We start from the raw sequence: 20633 nt of genomic DNA on the forward strand, positions 1-20633 counted from the left end.
TCTCCCACTTGAATTATTGCTGTAGCTTCCTCACAACCTCCACATCGCTCCCTCAAATTCATCCTCTAGAATGCTGCCACCGTTATCTTTCTAAAACCTTGACCTGCTCCTTTCTCTCATCTGCTTAATGTTCTTCATTGATTTTCCAGTACCCACACATGCCAGACAAGGGAGTTTATGCTCTGGCTTTGCCTGCCTTTCCAACTACATTAAATACGACTTCCCTATTCAGAGACCTCAGGTCAAACCACTTGAAGTTTCCCAAACACAGCATATTTTTCCTCCACTGCTAATGCCCTTTTCCATATTGTTTTTTCTGGAAAATCTGCAAATTGATTGCTTTAAGATTCAGTTGCTATCTTGCCTCTGAAAACTTAAGCAATAAGCCCCATGGAGACAGGTACTGCATCCAGGTAATTCATGAAATTATCCCCTGTACTTGGCATAGTTGCCAGCAAGTGCTTTAAAAGTATTAAATGTTTCTATTTCTCCATAGTCAGTTGCTTGCCTGGTACTGTACACAGTGTTTTAATAGACATTGTCTCAATTTAGTTATTTCATTTTTACCTTTGTTCATCTTTAACATAGCATAGATATAAAATCATTGTAAGAAAGATGGTTTGACTATCTGAAACAGACCCATTTTTTCTCATTATTTTAGGAGTATCAACTTATCAATGCCTGGCTCCTGATGGAATCTGGGATCCTCAAGGACCAGATCTTAGCAACTGTTCTTCTCCTTGGGTCAACCATATAACACAGAAGGTAAATCATATGGCCGAGAAGGAAGTCTCCACCAAACCTAAATCCTCTGTTGTTGAATATAACTGTTGTAAACAAAATCGTCAAGATTTTAAAAAAGTATTAATGTGGAAAAATTCTCCCATTTCCATTTTAGATTTAATGACAACCTCTGATATGCTATGAGCTAATTCTGGAATTTGTTATTCTTAAAGGGCAAATCCATGAACTTCCTCTAAGCCAGGCAGTATTGCTTATAATAATTTTATTATTAATAAAATGTATATGGTATAGTGAACTACAGATATAAAAGTCCAAATGATATTATAAATCATGCAAGCAAAAACTTTTAGCATACATACAGATTTTCCTGTGGAAATAATAACTACAGTAAAAAAAAGTCTACCTTTGGAATCACAGCCATTTGATAAGTGTTCTGTATCCTAATCGTTTATCAGTGTTAAAAGTCTACACGTGTGTAACAGAATCTTGCAGACTCAAATTTGCAGGGCTTATTTAGTTGCAATATGTTGAACATTTTTATTATTAATGCACTGTGGGCCTTTGAAATGATTTCATTACAAACAGAGACCAGATGTGCATTTATGCCAAAAGGGCTATGGGATGAATCCTTATTATAGCAATTTGTGTGGATTTATGCACTCCTAAAATGGAGAGTCCTTCTATGGCACATTAGCTATGCTAAGGAATTTCTGAAAGAGATTTTTCCTGAGAAATATTACAAATGATGGCCTTACTAAAAGCCTGTCTGTGCCATTTGCTCTTTTCTGTATTTGTTTTTAACCAGGCTGACCCTCAATAATGTACTGTATAATAATCCATAAATATCTACCCAATAGATCATTTAGCAGATGAGCCATAACTATCTATTTACCCTAAATCATGGAAGAACAGTGGTTGTATTGACTCTAGTTACTCTCTTACATATGCATCTCCATACTTGTTGCTATTCATAATGATGCTTCTCCAATTTCAGCACTGTTCCTGCCACAGACAGTTTTTATGTCCTTTGATTTTATTACAATGTAGCTCAGACCCCAGGGCAAATAACTCTTGCTGGATGTGATCAGATTAAGAGATCAGTAGCATATCTCCTTATATTAGCAACTTTTAAAAAATACTTCCTACATACTTAGCCCAGGGGTTAATATTAATTCACTAATAATTCACCTAGAAAGCTGAGTGGTTCTCATGACAGTCCCTGAATATGATTGGACTGTTTCATTGAAGAAATTATGGGGTGACTTTAACTGACAATAATGATGCTTAATTCTTTTCTTTCCTTGGCAGACCTGCTAATCTTTTGACAAAAGAGATAATTCCTTGCAAAGAGCAGACAGCTGTTGTTGCCCATTTGATTTATGGATAGGGTGCTTCTGTTTTATAACAAATATGTTCCATTCTTCCAGAGCATTTCTGTTTAATCTTACAGAATCTACAAAATTACATTATATCATAATTATATTAAGATTATAGAATTTAGGCAATTGGAATTTATAATAATACCTTAGCTCGATTACTTATAAATTTATAAAACCTTCAAACGTATAACAGGAGGCTTTGGAGCACAACACGTTGGCTTATGTAACTAACCCAAGGTCAGACTTGGAGCTGGTGGTTTTTCTGGGTCTGCCTTTATCAAGACATGCTTAGGGACAACGCTGGTGAAACTGTATGTGCCTTTGTATTACACACTCACTGACCTAGTCTCTCTTCACTTCTGTCCGCCCTTTTATCTGGCGTGTCCCTCATACCTCCAAATAGTTATGTTACTCATTGAATGTAAATGGTAATAGAACAGCTTTCTTTACCACAGAAGTCCAACACACTTAAATATTAAGTGTTAAGTATTAACACTTTTAAATATTAAATATTAGAGAACTAATATGCAGTGCTCACAGGTATGTTTCTATATTTTCTCTCCCATTTCCCCAAAGCATCTTCCTCCAAATTCATACCTTTGCTCATTTCCACCCCCAGTACCAGAGTCCCAACAACAAACAGCAGGGACATTGGAAGAGGGTTTGTTTACAGTGGTATTGTTGCTGGAGGCTCACATGGATGTCCAAATAGAGGACTCAGCCTGGAGCAGGGGTGACCAGGTTATTGTCATAGCAGGAGAAAGAATTCAGGAGTGAGACACATGCAGGAAAGCACAGATAGATAGTTTATTGAAAAGAAGGTACATGCTTGAGAGGGAAGTGCTGGGAAACTCAGGCTGAGTCACTGGGAGGAAGTCCTAAACATTGGTATGTATACCTCCTGGAGGCCCGTTTTGTAACATCCCATTGTAGTAACCACAATGTAAATGAGATTATGAGGACATTATAATTAGCTCACTGTCCGGCCCTGAATAAAGGGATTAGCCTTGCTGGATGCAATTGATTTTTGTGCTGGGGCTGCAGGTACTGGATACAGTTACTTTTTACCTTTGTAAACAGTGAGGAGCCTCTTGTATCCTGGAGGGAGTTATCAATTTCCCAGGCTACCTATCCTGCCTCAGTTTTGGGGAAGCCCAAGTGCACTGGAACGGACTGATCAGGGACCCAGAACTAGTAATAGAAGTAGAAGTACTCCCAACTGCTGGTTTGTGGTTGCTGGATCCAAGGAGTGACTAAAAATTGGAAGCAGGGTGTCCTTGAGAAGAAAGATGACCTACAGACAAAAGAAACACGGCCTACCCTCAGGCAACTTTTCAGAAAGAAATGTAGGGGAATAAATACCCAGACCTCACTCTCCCACTTCCCACCATTCACCTGCCCAGCTGCCCATCAGCCAAATCCAAACAGAAGCCAGAAAAGAGAGGTGTTCTTAATAACAGCCATGTATGTCCACCTTCTAGGTCAGAGAGCAGGATGGAGGAGGATGGAAAGTAGCCTTGAACTAGCAAATGGAAACTACCCAGAGTAGCTCTCAGCTTTTTCCTTCCCTTCTCTCACCCTTCCACTTTCCCATCCCCCTCTCCTCCATCCTCCCTTCACTGCTCCATTCCTCCCTCCTTCCTTTCCCTTGTCTCATCCCTCTCCTGTGCTCTGACCTCCCCTCTTTTCTCTAATGGACTTTTAAAAAATGCCATGTTGAAAAATTAAAGGAAAATAGGTATCTTTAATGATTAATTTCTCCCCTCCTTCTCCCATTGCATTTCTGTAAACTTTAGACTTTTAATGTAAAGGAACACTTTTTACTCCCAATGAAAGCATAGATGAACAAAGGAAGGAGGGGGTAATTCTCTTATTGAAACAGTGTATTTAGTTTCCTTTCCCCAAGGATTTGTGGGTGAATGTCCCCTGGGGTGTAAGGTGCCTCCTTGTGGCTTTATGGTGCTTCTGGGGAATTTCTGAGGACTTTAAGGGAAAGAAAACCTCTGAATCAGCCTGCCTTCTCTGCCATGGGGAGGATGGGGCCAATAACTGGCCTATCTGATACTGTAAAATAGCAACAGTATTTCATGTCATTCATTTCATTATCAATTCTATTTACTCACTGTGTGTCTGGCATTATAAACAGAAAGTATACACAAATGAATGGATCAGGATGCTTACTTTAGTTGAAAAGAGCAAACTTTATATTTTCATTTTTTATTAGGCAATGAGTTATGCTTTATCCTCTACAGTCAGGCCAGGAGGCAGAAAACAGGTAAAGAATCCTGATGGTTTCTGACTCAAATGAATTCAGGCCACTTACATACTGGTGAAATTATAGATTAAATTTTGTATAGTAATAGAGGGTGGATTACATTTCACTAGAGAAAAATGTGTGCCTTCAAAAGTCAGAATATCAAGAATGTGTTACAAACTGGCCAGAATACTTTCATAATGATGAGATTAAATAAAAAGCATAATTCTTACAGAAAGGGAAAGGCAAAAGTTGTGCTCAAAGGGACCTTTACCCCCAGCAACGATAGAGGCAGAGGAGGGGAGGGAGAGAGAAAGAAAGAGATTGGTAAGTAGCTGGGTGGATGGATAGATGGATGGATGGATGGATAGATAGAACAAAAGGTAGGTACAAAAATAAATAGATGGATAGATAGAGGATAGCCAGCTAGCTAACTAAGATAGATGATAGATAGATAGATGGATAGATGGATAGATGGATAGATGGATAGATGGATAGATGGATAGATGGATAGCTGGATAGATGGATAGCTGGATAGCTGGATAGCTAGATAGCTAGATAGATAGATAGACAGACAGACAGGTAGGTAGACAGGTAGACAGGTAGACAGACAGATCCTTTTTCATATTAATGTTTTAAAAATAATTTTCAGTTTCTATTGAAAGCCAACAAATTAGTTCAGAGTTCTGCCTTTTCAAACATATGTGGCGAGGCGGCAAAATATTATTTTTTTTCACCTTTCTTCATGACTGCTTACCAAAATCATAGTCTCTGACTTTAGTTTGATCTCTTGCTTAGATTAAAATTTTCAAAAAGTAGTTTATGTTTTCTGTTTTGGATACCTTTAAAGGGTTTGTTTCACTTTATAATCTCTCTACATTTTCAATTTAAAATTATGTAAGATTGCAGTTTTGAATAATTTTTGTATTTATTTACCTGTAAAGTGAGGTGTGTTTCCTACTTCATGATCTGGTCCAACTATTATCTGCAAAAGAAATGCCTGAATTGTCACTGGTTAATAGTCTTTCTATTTCTAGCAAACTAAAGTGTCTTTTGTTTGTTACACAAGCTACTGACAGAGTTTGAGAAAAGTAGGTTTCTTCTTGCATTTTTAAAGGAAGGATGTGAAGATCTAGAAAATACTATTGCTATTTTACAATATCAGACAATGCAGTTACTTTGCTTGGGAAGACCAGGTTGAATCCAGTCACCTATGTTTTAATTTCCCCATTCTTTTAATCTCTGTAGTCTAATATGAAATGAAAGTAAATTGGTTCTTAATATTATTAAAAATTGGTGGGCTTTCCAAGGCTTTGGACTTATTTAATCTTCTTTAAAATGTAAGGTGGAAGCATTCAATTGTTTATATACCTACTTGACTCAGCTTTATAGCAAAATAGGTAGATCTTTCAATGAAATAGTAGCCACATACTTAAACAATATTAGTAACTCCTTCATGAATTGTTTTGGCACCCGATTAATGTTTGATATAGCAAATCTCATAAACTATCAAGCTTATTTCAAAGAATATTGTTTTTATTTGTGTTAAAATTTGAAATGTAAATAATATCCATCTGCATCATACTAATCCTTAACTAAATCTGCAGGGTTTCCTCTCACCTATTCAAGTCCTAGACATAATCCCACCATTTCAATACAGGCTTTAATTTACTAATCCTCAGAAAACGATTAAGATTTTTCAGTGTGCATGTGCTTATTTCTGAGAAATAATTTTAATAGAATTTAGTAAAAGCAATGTTAGAGATAGACATTTTAATGAGGTCTGTAAACTAGGGTGTGTGTAATAACTTCATTTCCTCGCTTGTCCTCTGTGTTAGACAACTTGAAGCAAGTTAAAGATAATGTGTTTATGTTTGCATGGAAGTCAGATAATTGTTGTCCATCGTAACTGTGGTGAGAGAAATAAATAGGGTTATCAGAAAGACAGTAGAGCAGCTTCTGGATGCCCCGGGAATGAACATGGTCAGTGAAGGCCTGCTCTGGAAAAGCAACATTTTACTTAACCATGAACGTTGAGGTCCCAGTGGCTATGGGATAGTCCAGGTAAAGGCACTACCGGTGAGTCATGTGAGCAAGAAGCCCAGGCATGGCTCATGGTGCCTTCCTTTCCTTCCCTTCCTACATCCAATCAGACAGTAGGCCTGTCCATGTACTTGTAAATCTCTCCCAAATCAGGCCACTTCTCACTTTTTCCCCTGCTACTACCCTAATCCACAATAGCTTCTGTTGCTGTGGCCTTACAGCAGGTCTCCTTTTGTTCACTCACTCCTGAACCCTCTAATTCATTCTCCTGAGTTTGGTATGTTTCAAATACAAAGTGATTAGACCACTCCTGTTTAGAGGATATTTCTGTCCCTTCCCTGGCTCTTAGCACAATTCCCAGAATCTCCATCATGACATCCAAAGGGGGACTATTTAATCTGCTCCTTGGTCAGCTTTCCAACTGCTGAAACCCCAGTTACAGTGGCCTTTGTGCAGTTTCCCTAAAACTCCAAGCCCTTCCCTCATAAAAGCAGTGTTCTCTGCCTGGAGGCCCCCTCTCATCCCAACCCAATTCCTTATTTTCCATTCCATCTCAGATTTAACATTCTTCCTGAGGGAAGTATTTCTTAAATTATTCTCTAACGTCATACTATATCTCTAACTTCACCAGGTTAAAAATGCCCTTAAACTGGGATTCTGTACTGCACTCCACAAAATTGAAATTAAATAATTCTGAGGTTAATTTATTAAAAGCCCTTTCCCTTGCTGGTATATAAGTTCCTTATGTTATTGGGAACCATTTTATCCACCATTGTATCCCCAAACTTTAGCACAATGCTATTAGAAATCCAAAGTTTGGTTAAAGAACAAACAAACATATAGACTAAATAAATAATTGTTGAAATTATAGAGACAGCGATATTCATCTTATTTCTTAAAAACTAGATATAACAAATGTTCTACAGACACACACAATTTATGCTACATATTGATACTGAATTCTGAAGGTTAAAAAAATGTGTTCGTTTTTTTTTTTCTTTCTGTTGTACCTACAGTAATTGCACTATCTTCTGAAACCATGGTTATTCTAGACTTTACTTTTTATATGGCATCCTCTTGACTTTCTCCCCACCAGCTCACAACACTAGTCCTTCTTACTTGGTCCACTTCAACTTCTCTTAAGGCTTCACGTAGCTGTACCCTTCTATTACCTTCCCACCCCATTTCCAGGTATTTCCCTGTGCTATATTCCCATAATACCTCATGTGCATTTCTGTTATTCCAATTGCATTATTGGATTAATATTATCTGCCTTTACTCCCCTCTCCCTCAAACACACACCCTCTACCCCAATCCCATCTGGTAGAACGTGTGCTTTCCTGACTGCAAGAGCTATTCAACATTTGTTTTTATTTCCTCAGCAAATAACAAGTATCCAAACGATTGTGGAATGAATGGAAGATTTTTCCATGATTTCTTCAATTATATGATGAAGAGGGGATCAGAATGAATAGTTATATCAATTTTTATTTTACTGTAAAAACATACTTTTCATATTTTTATTATAAATATTTTTATAACTTGTTTGTATTTGTTTTTTTTCCTACACTTTTCTTGTCAGTGAATATTGAGTTTCAAAGTTCTTTTACAGAGACGATTAGATTTATTCTTCATAAATACATACTTCTTGAATGATAAAATGTAGCTACTATTTTTATGATACACTAATGATTTTATTTTACTTCAGTTTTTATGAGCTATTGACACATATATAGTCAGTATCATCATCTTTTATGTTGAGAGCAGTTATATTTTGATTTATGAGTCATCTGTATTTTCAACTTTTTAATTACTGTACATAAGAAAAAGTTTAAATTTGTATATAAATTGCATAAGCCTTCTTTTCCACCTTATCATGTTTCTCCCCAATATTGTAATAAGTAATATTAAAAACTATGTTCAACTACACAAGAAAAAATCAGATTAAAATATGATACTATCAGTGCTATTATTTCTTATTTATTTTTTCTTATTTTATTGATAAATAATTTTGCTTTTCATAATATTCCCTAATAGATGTAATGAAAATCAATGCTTGCATCTTTATTTTTGAGATACTGTTAATATAGAAACTGTATGGCCTAGTTCAGTGGGTCTAAAATTTTTTTCAACATGGCCCATTTAAGTGAATCAGAAGACAACTGAGGGCCTTCTGTCATGACATTTTCTCATAGAAAAAGTATTATGTCGTTATAAAGAAATAGAAGAAAACAATATAATAACAACAATGGTAACAATGGTAATAAAACAATTACACAATGATTAACAAAGTAAAACAATAGTAATCCTACAAATAAACTGTTAGAGTTTATACATGTTATATAATATATAACAAATAAACTGGTGATATGCTCTTCTTGGGGGCTATACAAATATGCATTGTCGATAGTAGTTTATGAGAGTGATAAACAGTTCCACAAATACTTACCAACATTTCATGTAATTAAACTTTTTAAGGCTTTTGAATTAGTTTTTTTTGAATTAGTTTTTTTTCTGTATGCTTGATAATATAATCGTTAATAATTTAAATAGTCCAGTTGCTTCAATTTATTCATTTATTTCTTTAACATTCAATCATGCTAGAAACTTTTGTTAAGCATCCCTGAGTAGTTACAACCTACTTGATGAAGAGTTTTGTTTGTGCTCCTTGTAGCCTTCTGAATAGCCATTAAGGAGAGCGCCTTTAAAAGAGAGGACCTTTGTGTTTGTGATCCTAAGTTCTATATTGGACTGTGCTAAAGAAAAAAAAAGAAAAAAAATAGAAAGAAAAGAAAAGGAAGAAAAAAAAAACCCATTTTCTAAATAATGATACTGTTAATAATTTATGTTGTAATCGTGCAAGATAGCCCTATTTCATTATCCAGAACTATCAAATTTGCTCATGTGATCATGGGGTATTAGCCTTTATTTCTTTGAACATCTTCCGAGTTTTGACAATTTGATACATTCTTATTGAATATTCTTGAAAAACCAGCATACAGTTTCAGAAAAGGAAAATGCTAAAAACAACAATTGTTTGCTACTCAGTGCATTGGAAGCAAAATCTCTTATTTAGTAGGTAACAAAATGAAGACCACTTTGAAAAGCAGGAATTTTATTTGGGATAAAATTTTCACAGAGCTTAGCAGCTGGTGAGTATTCGTTGTGTGCTAAGTGCTAAATTAGGCACAATGGAAATTTTGTACTTACCTCTGAAAATTTAGAATATGGTTGGAGATTCATAATGCAAACTCATCAGCATCCAATTTAAAAACTCACAGAGAAAAATCATCGAGCAAACAGTCTAAACTACCCAAATGGACAGTTAAGGTGAGAGCAAACTAAGCTTTTGAAGTAAGATTCCTCAGAAGGAGCTGTGTAAAGACATATATTTCAAGTCAGGTATTGTAGAAAAAGATGGATTAGCAGGAAAACCCAGGGAATGTATTCCAGATGAAGATGGAGTTTGATAACTATTTCTTGGCTCGATGATCGTAACTTATATGTAAAACAATTATCCACAGGGACCAGTAAAATGACTTAAGTTCTCTTTCCTTATTCTCATTTCAAAATTGCAGTTGAAATCTGGAGAGACAGCTGCCAACATTGCTCGAGAGTTGGCTGAACAAACAAGAAATCACTTGAATGCTGGAGACATCACCTACTCTGTCCGTGCCATGGATCAGCTGGTAGGCCTCCTGGATGTACAGCTCCGGAACTTGACCCCGGGTGGAAAAGATAGTGCCGCACGCAGTTTGAACAAGGTAAAGACCCTGGTGATATTTATCTTTAAAGTTGTAGTGAAATCAGTGACACTTCCTTGGTTAATTTCTCGCTAATAAACTTAGATCATTTTCTATTAAAGTTAGATCATTCTAAAGAGTATCTCTACTTATATAGTCAATTCACTTCACTGTTTCATTATAATTATGACTGTATTTGGCTTTTACTCCAAAGAAGCCATAAATGATAATCTCTCCATATATATTTACAGTCCTACTTTCCGTAATGTTTACTCTCTTTTGTATGCTAAATTCCGAGAGGATTAATATGGATAAATGCAATTTATTTTGTTTCTATTTTCTACTTTCACATTTTTACATTAAAATAATTAACAATACAACAAATATGTAATCAATAAGTAGAAATTTAGGAAATAACAACTATGAGAAAGGATATTAGCAATCCATGATAGATATTTTAAAACAAAATCATTTAACCAAATTAATATTACATTTAAAAACTCAGTGCCTGTATCTAGGTTTTAATATTTATTTCCTTTTGGTATTTAAATTACTCCACTTTTGCATTACTACCATTAAAACTTAAAATATTTAAACGTATTTCCACAAATTTGAATTGTAAATGATTAAAATAACTCATGTTTTAAATTTCAGAAAACATATTTTATATATTGCATTTATGTTTATAAAGATAGATAAGTATATTATATACACATATGTAAGCAATATGTTTGTATTGTATATAATCTATATACTATACAAGCACTTTACTTACATAAATATATAAATTATATTTTACATATTTATAGTTTATAGGGAATATAATTTATTTATGTGACAAAGTATCACATAGTAAGTTAACCTCATACTGAAAAGATACTAAAATTACTACCAACAAATGACAAGTGTTCCCTGAAAGGTATTGTGTAGTAGAGATGATCAGTTATTGAAACTGGATTTTAAGGCCTTGAATTATCATGATAATCTTACTACTAAAAAAGCAAGCATTTGGCACTGACAGACTAATATTTTTCTGTGGAATTCACTCACTAAATGAACATTCCCCTTTAGAGTGAAAACTGACTTTGCAGAGTGGTCTTTTAATATATGTAGTTAGTTATTTTGTGTCTTGTTAGACTAACAGCCTCACTCGTCAAGATGGAAGAAAAATTTTAAACAATATTGTTATGGCATAGGATAGCCTGATATTTTATCTGGCAAATATAGATTTTTCCTGCAATTTCATCCTCAGAAAACAGATTGCTTCATCTATTCGATACAAATATTATTAAAGCTTTATTTTTATTTATTTATTTATTTATTTATTTATTTATTTATTTATTTATTTATTTTCTGAGCATAAAGGAGTTACTTTTGTCACTTATGCCTCTGATAGAATCACAACCAAGCCCCTTATAGAATATAATCCACAACTGCCTGTGTAATCTGGGCATGCTGTGATTTTAATGTGTTATTATCTAGGCTGACTGGATGCTATTAATGAATATCGCTGCCAGCTATTGTTATCATAATGTACTGCAAGTAGTAATTTCCATTAATGTTACATATCCATAACATTAGTTGTTATAGCAATACTGTGTGTCTTTATTTAAAAATGGTGTTGATGTGGGATAGTATTGGGTAAAGCTGGCAATTAATGTCACATTCTAACTGGCTACAGCTAATCAGCTTGCCTACTCTGAATATCAAATAACTACATAATGGGCAAATTTCCATTTGTGAAGCTTTTTAATGCTGTCTTTTGTTTCCCATTTGGCTCTTTTCAATTGTTTATATAATGTGGTTTGTCTATGTTAATTTGCATGATGGGGTAAGGAGATGGGAGGGCAAAGGTTATTCACGTGCTTGCTGGCTCCCTCTGTTTCCTGTGGTCTCCACTGTTCCCTGAAGCAGTTATGACCCATCAGATTTGCAAAGTCAACCCCTTACAAATCAACTGCTCCCCACATTGAAATTCTGGAGGGTTTAGAGTCCTGCAAAATCGAGATGCAAGTCAGTGATCTAAATGACAGCACTAGCAATTTACTTGCACTCATTCCTCATTTAATTCTTTAGAGGAGTAACTGCTCAATGCTCATTAAAGAATGCATGAATTAAAGTTGGGAGATTGTTCGCCACACAAAAGGCATCGGAGTAACTGCTTCTTAAAACTGAGTAATTTTCTGCTTCAACAATCAAGGCTACTGAAAGAAAAAATATATATATAGGGACGTGGAGGAAAACCACAGTCTAATTTATAAAAATTTGGGTCAGTTATTAAGGCAAATAGCTCGTTAATTATTAATTTTATTACCAGGAAAAAAAAAAGTTTGGGGCTAAATATGAGTGGCTGTTGACCTTTTGCTCAATAAAACATCACTGTGTATGCAGATAAATAAATGAACAAAAACAGGCTCCTTATCCCACAGAAGTTTCTAAAATGTATAATTATTTTGTTCAAAACTGTCAAAAGAAATTCTGCAAGAATTAAAAGTAGTGATAAATCGCTATATTGTTTACATTATTTTAATCAGAAGTAATTTATCTCTTCGTATTTGTCCCTTAGAATCCAATTATCATAAAGGGCATTTCTACTCCTGATAAACAGAATTTTTTGTATGTTTGAACGTATAGTTTGTGGTACATATTAACCATCGATATAATCTGTAAACCACAAACAATGTATTATCTTTGAAAAATGGATTCCAAAATTTTGACATAATTTACTTAACTTCATGTGTCTTCATCTGTGGCCCATGAATTCATAACTAACCTGATGTGAAATGAATCATTTCAAATGAATGAAGTATATTGATTTTTACTAATGTCTACTAAATGTATTCCAAGATTTCTTTTCGTCATTAACAGCTTTATACCATCCCGTTTTCACCTGGGTTGTTCTGAAAGGGTGTTGGCTACTATTTTTCAAGCCATGGCTTACATTTTGCTGCTGCTTAGCCTTCATTCTCCTCTGGAAAGTAGTGCACAACGAAATAAGGTGTTTTGTGTAGATGTGTTCTTTTATTTTTCTTGTTTCTCCTGTCACTAACTTGTTTTTTCTATTCTGTGTTTAATCTGCTGTCTTAATGGATTCAGCTTCAGAAAAGAGAGCGCTCTTGCAGAGCCTATGTCCAGGTACTTTCTGCGTTTTTATAAATGTGTTACGTTGTTGAATTTTCTCTGTTGGTGATAGCATGTATGAGCATCTGATAAAAAAAAGATAATGCACCCTGTTGAACTAAAGAAATTTCAGAGTGCATGAAGGTTGGGAATGGGAAAACATACGAAAGGGTATGTATTAAAGAGATTTGGCAGTGCCAACGCTCTTTCATGCAAGAGGAACACAGGCTAAGAGGAGGTACAACTTGGGGTGTGAGAATTTTTCTCATCACTAAAAGGTGAGTTGGGTGTAATATATGAATCTCTCATTTCTTCATAGAGGCCTATATGAAAACATTTCGTTCATACCTTAAGCCTGCTAATATTTTAGTAGCAAATCATTCAGCAATAACACTCACTCAAAGTCATATAAGACAATGAATAGCCCAGGATACTCGGAATATCATGTTTCTATACCAAAATGTTCAACATATGCTGTGATTGTCTTACTTTCCCACTCATTATAAATGTGTAAATGTAATTTTTCTCCAGTTAACATGTTGCAGTTTGTTTCTAAGCAAGGTAAAAACCATTCCTGTGTTTATGAAGTACGTATTAAAAAAAGAAAAAAAAATAGAAACAAGCTTTATAGTTTTTTTCCCAAGAATGGAAGGAAGGCAGTGTAGGAGCGGAAAAATTTCTCTTCTTCCCTTCTAGGTTCTTTGGCGGGTCCAATAATTAAATTGGCATAAGACAGATTAAAAGGGAGAAAAGAATTTTAATTATGTATGTATGGGAGCCTCATGAAGACATAAGACTCAAAGGCATTCCTGCAGTTGAGGTTTATATGCCATCCTGGGCTAAAGAAAGGGGAAGGGGCCTGGGGCTTCAAAGGGGAGGAGGGAAATTCACAAGAAGATGAGAAGCCAGATGTTGGTAAACAGATGTTTGCTCTGCCATGCAGGCAAATCTTTCAAATAAAAGATTATTTCTGGTAATAGCTCTCTTTCTGGTACAGGCCCCCTATCTAAATTATTTTAGGTAGTTAAGGGAGAGGTAAAAGTTTTTCCGGAGTATGGTGGGTCTTCATTGTCTTGATTTCAAAATAATCCACAAGCCAGAGTGAAAATTTTGGGTGGTGTATCCTGCTCCCCTTCAGCAGGAAGGCAGAAAGTCAGGAAGGAAGGAAAAATATGAAACTGTGTGATAATAAACTTTATTCTTTATCTATGTCATAGCATTTTTAAAGGGGAAGACCATTTGCATTTATTAAGAGAGATGCCCTCAAGAACCAGTTACTTGTTCTCACACTGGTAGTCCATAAACTAAACCTTATCAGTTTATTCACAATAAGGGTATTTTGTGGGAGTCATTTAAAAGGAAAAAAATAGTAAATTGAGTATCAAACATATATTAGGAAGATAAGCTTTTAGTTTGTTTTACTATATAAAATAATGACTGTATAAGAAACAGTTCAAGTTTATTTTTCTAAGATTTTAGGAAAGAAATTGCTTTGGGAGGTTAATATACTACATATATGTGTGACTTATACTCTTAGTGTGTGCAATAGAGAAATTAAAGTATTCTTCAGCACTGAAAGCTGAAGTTCATTTTCGAGCAATTTTAGGATTGCTTTTATTTGCAATCTATACTATCCCTTTAATGGAGTCTTGGAGATAATTAGCCTTTTGGTATTTAAATCTATGAAATGCATGGTCATTCAAACTCAAATCTCTGATGGAAAATTAATAGCACAGTTTATTCGGTGACTGATTTCCTGTTGTTATAATTGACTGGCTATGAGTAAATGTTTCAGCTATTGACTAAATAACCTGATAAGATCAAATACATACAGAATATCGGTGAAGCAGAAATGCTCTGCTCACTAATACATGACATTACTTCTATTCATTTTACTGTAGATCATAATACTATGAAATTTTAGAGTGAATAATACTTTAAACTTTAACCTGTATGAATTGTAAAGACTTGTTTATGTTCCCTATTGTTTCTATGTTCACAGCATGGACTATCTATGAAATAGATATGAAATATACTTGACGTCCTTTATGCATTAGATTTGAAAAAAGATAACCGTTTTGCCATAAAGAGAGTCTTAAAAAATATGGCCTTTCCATGTACACAAACAATGATTCTTCTAAGTTTGATTTTGACCATCTAAGTCCATTTAGCTATTAATTATTTAGAGGTACAGTGTCTTTTTAATGAATTACCTAGATCCATCTTTCACTTCCTCTTACTTCCTACCTTTTGTTTATTTCACAAAATTCACACACACGAAAAAAGCACAGTGAAATCTGGACTGTCAGCTGTCCGCTATGATAACTGATCTGAAAGTGAAGAATTACAAAGTGGTTGCTTTGATTTTTCTAAATGATGCATGAATCTCCTAAGACTTATTAGGCTTGTGTCTCAAGAATTTTAACAGAAAAAAAAAAAGGTCATATGTTTTTCTTTATTTAGTTGTAATTTTAGATTATATTAAAATCCTTATTGACTACCAAAAGAAATTGACATGAGTCATAGTAAAAAAAAATAACTATTACCATGTCTTGGGCATACTACATACCTTCATATAAGAAGATACTTTTAAGTTTTATGCCAGAGAAGATAACTAAGGCTTGTGTCACATATGAATATTAAATAGCTACTGTGATGTAATACTACCAGAAGGAACCTTAGAAATGAAGCTGAGATAGCTGAGATCTGGAGAGATGAAATGATGTCACACAACTAGCACTGATGCTCCTCTCTGACCTGTATCCAATGCTCCTTCAACACCAACAGTAATTGAGAATAAATACATTTATTCATAATTAGGCCCCAAATATGTGTTACTGTTTAGAGCATTTTGCATAACTTTTTATTTAATATTCACAATAATCCTATTATATAATTATTGTTATTATTTACTTAGTGAAGAGAAAATGGGGCCTAGAGAGGATTAAATGACTTTCATAAGATCATACAATAACTGAGAACGTCTTGAGTTCAAAGCTAGGCAGGCGTTCCTGATTCAGAAGCTCATGCTCTCAATCAATAAGATACCACTATTGAAGAACTGACTTTATTATTTGGTATTAAGAGTCAGGATATATCATTTGCTTTATATTTATTAATTTATTGTACACTATTTCAGAGATGGTATAGAGTGAAACATTTTTTCCCCTATTTTTTTGAGACAGTTCAAATTGGTTGTATGGTAATTATTTTGTACTGCTATATTAAGGTCAAGTACAAACATGATTTGCTTTGAAGTGCTTTTTTTGAGAGAAAACTGTGATTTAAAAATTATCATATAGAGAGAAGAAAAAGCAGTAGAAAATATGGTAACTTGAAGTTAAAGGAGGAAGTGTCAAACTGTTTTCCAAAGTAGCTGCACAGTTTTAAATTTCCACCAACAATATACAAGGGTTTCGGTTTCTTCATGCCTTTGGCAATACTTGTTATTTTCTGTCTTTTTATTATAGCCAACCCAATACAGTGAATTACAGAAATCCGTAACTCTAGTCATGGAATGGATGCAAGGGAGGTTTGGGAGTGCAATACATGAACCAGTAACAAATCATATGGCTCCAGAAAACGTCTGTGGTTCTTGTGAGAATCTGGGAATAGAATATGACCTCAAATAGCTAAAGAACAGCTGCCTTTGGGTTCAATATATGTAACCAAAACTGAGGTTTACATTTTCTTTTAAGTTATTTTTCAACCCCCAGTTCCCATCTTTTAAGTAGTAATGTTTGTTAGTGTTATTCTCTTCTTTAGCAGGAACTATTAAGAATACTGGCAGTCGTGTTTTACTGCTTTGAAAGCAGGACGTTTTCCTAGTTAAAAAACATATTTTAGTTTATATCAGTATTTGTCCTCAAAATCTCAGAGGCCTCTCTAGCGACGCTGCAGTTGGCCTTGCTTAATGGGAAATATAAGTACATATGTTTATTGATGTGAATCTTGTGAGTAATTCTTCGAAACCTGCTATTACCTGCAGTTGGGTTGAGAACAGATCAGAAAAAATTATTAGATAGATGCAAATTAACACACACACACACCTGGCTTTCTTCCTTCTTCCCTTCCTTCCTTCCTTCCTCTCTCCCTCCCTCACTCCCTCCCTTCCTTCATTCCTCCCTTACATAGTTTTTTGAAAGGCAGGTGGTATATGTGTTCTTTAAAGCTTATAAAGTATTTGAAACAAGCCCCTTTTAATTTCAACTTGGAACTATAATTTGCTTATTTTATTTATTTTGTTTGTTTTACCCTAATTATCCATTAGAAATCACTATTCTAGATACCAGCAGTGCAAAAACAATCTATATTTTCAACTGGAAAAATATCACATAGTAGTTAACAAAAATATCCCAGCATTAATAGTTGAGAACATGTGCCCAGTAACCTTACCAGCACTGGAAATGCACATAACAGGCACATATCCTGCTTTCTCTCCTAGAGTGAAATTTCTAGTTGCAGAATATAAACAATACTCTAAACATATGAAATATATAGTATATGAGATGATGATAAATGCTAAGGAGAGAAAACAAAGTGTAGGGGTGGAAAAGTTTTCCTTTTACCCTTATAGGTTCTTTGCTGGTATAATAATCAAATAAGACAGATGAGCAGGAGAAAAACAAAAGTTTGATAACATGTATATCTCCTGCATATATGGAAGAGACCCAAGAAAATTGAGTATCTCACTGAAATGGCTGAAACCATCACCTTAAATAAAATTTTCAGTCAAAGATAAAAGATGTTGGGAGTGGGAGGAGTGGGAGGTTACCAAGAAAAGCCCAGTAAACAAAGGGTAAGGTTATTATGTAGATTTAAGTCATTATCTTCTTCATTGATTAGAGTTTCTAGAGATTGAATCATCCTTGTCTTCCTGGTACAGAGAGGGAGAAATCCTTACAAATGGAGAGTTCCTTTATAAATGAAAGTGTGTGCACTTAATTTTAAGAGCTTCTCCTATGTCTGCTATTTCTTAAAAATAATGATCTTAAAATAATTCTTATGCTATAGAGACATACTTTGAGGTGGCAAAGTCTTCTCTCCTACAAAAGCAGGAAATACATCACTTAGGTAATAAGTGAGCAAAACTCTGAAGGAGGTGAAGGAGTGAACTATGCAGATATATAGAAAAAAAAGCATTCTAGAAGAGAGACCAAAAGTTTCTGACATGGTAATATGCCAGTGGTGTTCCATGAGGCCAATGCAGCTAGAACAGAGGGAAGGAGAAGACGGTAATAGGGCATGAGTCTTTGGGGTGGCAAGGGTCCAGGTCTGATAGACCATTGCAAGAACTTTGGCTTTTATTCAGAGACAAACTGTAAATTACTATAGGTTTCTGAGCAGAGGGATGACATGACCTGATGTATTTTAAAAGTGGAGAATAGATTATACCAGAAAAACTAAGGGTTGAAATGGGTGATCCATAGGGATATAATGGTCATTTGGTGTAGAATATGAGTGTGGGATGCAAAGATATTTACTTACGTTCACGATTTCTTTTTTTTTTTTTTAAGTGGGACAAACAGAATTTGCCAAGGGATTGTATGTAAAGTGTCAGAAAGAGAAGAGTTGAAATGACAGAAAGTGTTTTGCCTGAGCAACTGGAAGGATGAAGTCACCATTTATTGAGATGGTCTAATTTGTGACCTACTTGGGAGGGGCACGGAATGAACTTTATTGAGGGTAGTTATCTTTGAGATTCCTATTAGAATGCAATATGGATGTTTCATGTGCAGTTAGATATACAAGCTTGAAGTTCAGCTGAGAGGTCATGCTTGAAATAATAATTTGGTAATGTTACATTTAGAGTGGCATTTTACAGCCAATGTACTAGATGAATTAATCATGGGAATGAGTGTAGAGTGAGAAAAGAATGTAAGACTGAGCCCTAGGACACTGTCACATTAAGAGGTCAGGGCGTGGAAGAGAAACCAGAAATAGATACCAGACCTGGAGAAGATGGCATCCAGGAGTCCATTCAAGCTCTGCTTTCGCAGAGGCGGAAATAATGTCAAGTTCTCCTGAATCTACCCAGAAATGCTGATATAGTATTTCAAGGATAGAAGTCAACTTCTGATTAATTTTTTTAAAATTTCAAGGCCTGGATATTTATATTATTATATGTACTATCTAAACATTTTTATCTATTCCTTTCATTTTTTTTTTTTTTTTTTTGTCTTGAATGCAGATTTTCTGTGAACCAAAGTTGCTGCTTGCACCTTTGACAAAGTGCAAATTGAGTTATGCCGTTTTTACTTGTGTGCCTTTGGTATATAAGACAAGAAGGATTCTAACCTCCATTTATACTGCTAGGAAGAAATTAATGAGTATTTTCAAATTCTTTGTTTGGTCACTTAATTGGCTGTGTGACAAAGAGCTCCATGGTGCATGTCAAACAACTTTCGGAGTCCTCTAATGATTTGTGCTTTGCTTGACTTGTGATACTGTTCTGTGTGGCCTGTCAGGCTGGATATCCTTGTTAAAGTGGCTAGAATAAATTGGCTAGCAGTGTGCATACAATGTAGTATATTAACTACAGCAACAGGGAGTACTTTTTGCAGCTCTTTCAAGAGATTTCAATGTTTGCCCATAAGCATCAAAGCAAACCCAAACTTTCATTTAATATAATTAAAAGGACATCTGAAAGTAGTTTGAATCACAGCAGGTTCTTGAGGTTTGGTAACCCTTTGTTAAAACCCTGTGAACTTAATATATTTCACAGCTTGATAAATCTGCACTTGATTTGTGTCAGTAAGAAAGTATAAATCTGCACCCTACATGTTCTGGTGCCCTGAACATATTGCTAAAAGACATTAAGATCAAAGAAAGCGTCTTCTATCTACAAATCCAGAGTAGTTTTCTTAAGATTAAGAAGTTATAAGAATTATCTTCCATAAATTGTAGTCATTGAATGCTGTTATAAGGAGGCTGTTGATGCAAAAGACAGGAAAACCATATGTAATGTAAGTAGAGTAAATTATAGAGGCATTATTTAAGAGCTTGGAAAGGTCAGTTTAGAAATGTAATGATTCAAAAACCTCCAAAGGACAAATGACAACTGTTGATGATAGAAATCCTGCTTTGACATGCAAAGAATATTATTCTGGGAATCTCTCAAAATTCCCATACTGAATGTGTCAGGTCAGGCAGAGACGGCTGCTTAACAGAGTCATTTCTGACTCTTCTGGTTTGCACATTTCCTATAAATAAACAAAATGTTCCAGCTGCTGTTTGTATATACATGGTTTATGAATGCTTCAGGAAGTAATTTAATGAGGATTAAAAAAAAAAAAAGCCCTTCTGTTTTTAAATAAAATGTTTTCATATAAAGCAAAAATATTTAATCCC

The 20633-nt window shown here is 34.7% G+C and overlaps 1 protein-coding gene across 31 annotated transcripts in view; it reads left to right on the forward strand.

Annotated features, from left to right (window-relative positions):
* Positions 1 to 20633, forward strand: part of ADGRL3 (adhesion G protein-coupled receptor L3) — a 756105-nt gene that overhangs the window by 592279 nt on the left and 143193 nt on the right. For 26 of the 31 annotated variants that reach the window (XM_088791158.1, XM_019743751.3, XM_074324504.2 and 23 more), the window contains 3 exons: positions 662 to 765; positions 9999 to 10184; positions 13260 to 13298. In XM_088791158.1, the coding sequence (XP_088647284.1) occupies positions 662 to 765; positions 9999 to 10184; positions 13260 to 13298 (329 nt within the window). The remainder of the gene's footprint in view (positions 1 to 661; positions 766 to 9998; positions 10185 to 13259; positions 13299 to 20633) is intronic. The other 5 variants (XM_019743744.3, XM_088791150.1, XM_088791153.1 and 2 more) reach the window with 1 other exon arrangement.

Source organism: Rhinolophus sinicus, chromosome 1 (assembly GCF_057876585.1).
Source record: "Rhinolophus sinicus isolate RSI-liver-muscle chromosome 1, RSI-T2T, whole genome shotgun sequence".
NCBI lineage: Eukaryota > Metazoa > Chordata > Mammalia > Chiroptera > Rhinolophidae > Rhinolophus > Rhinolophus sinicus.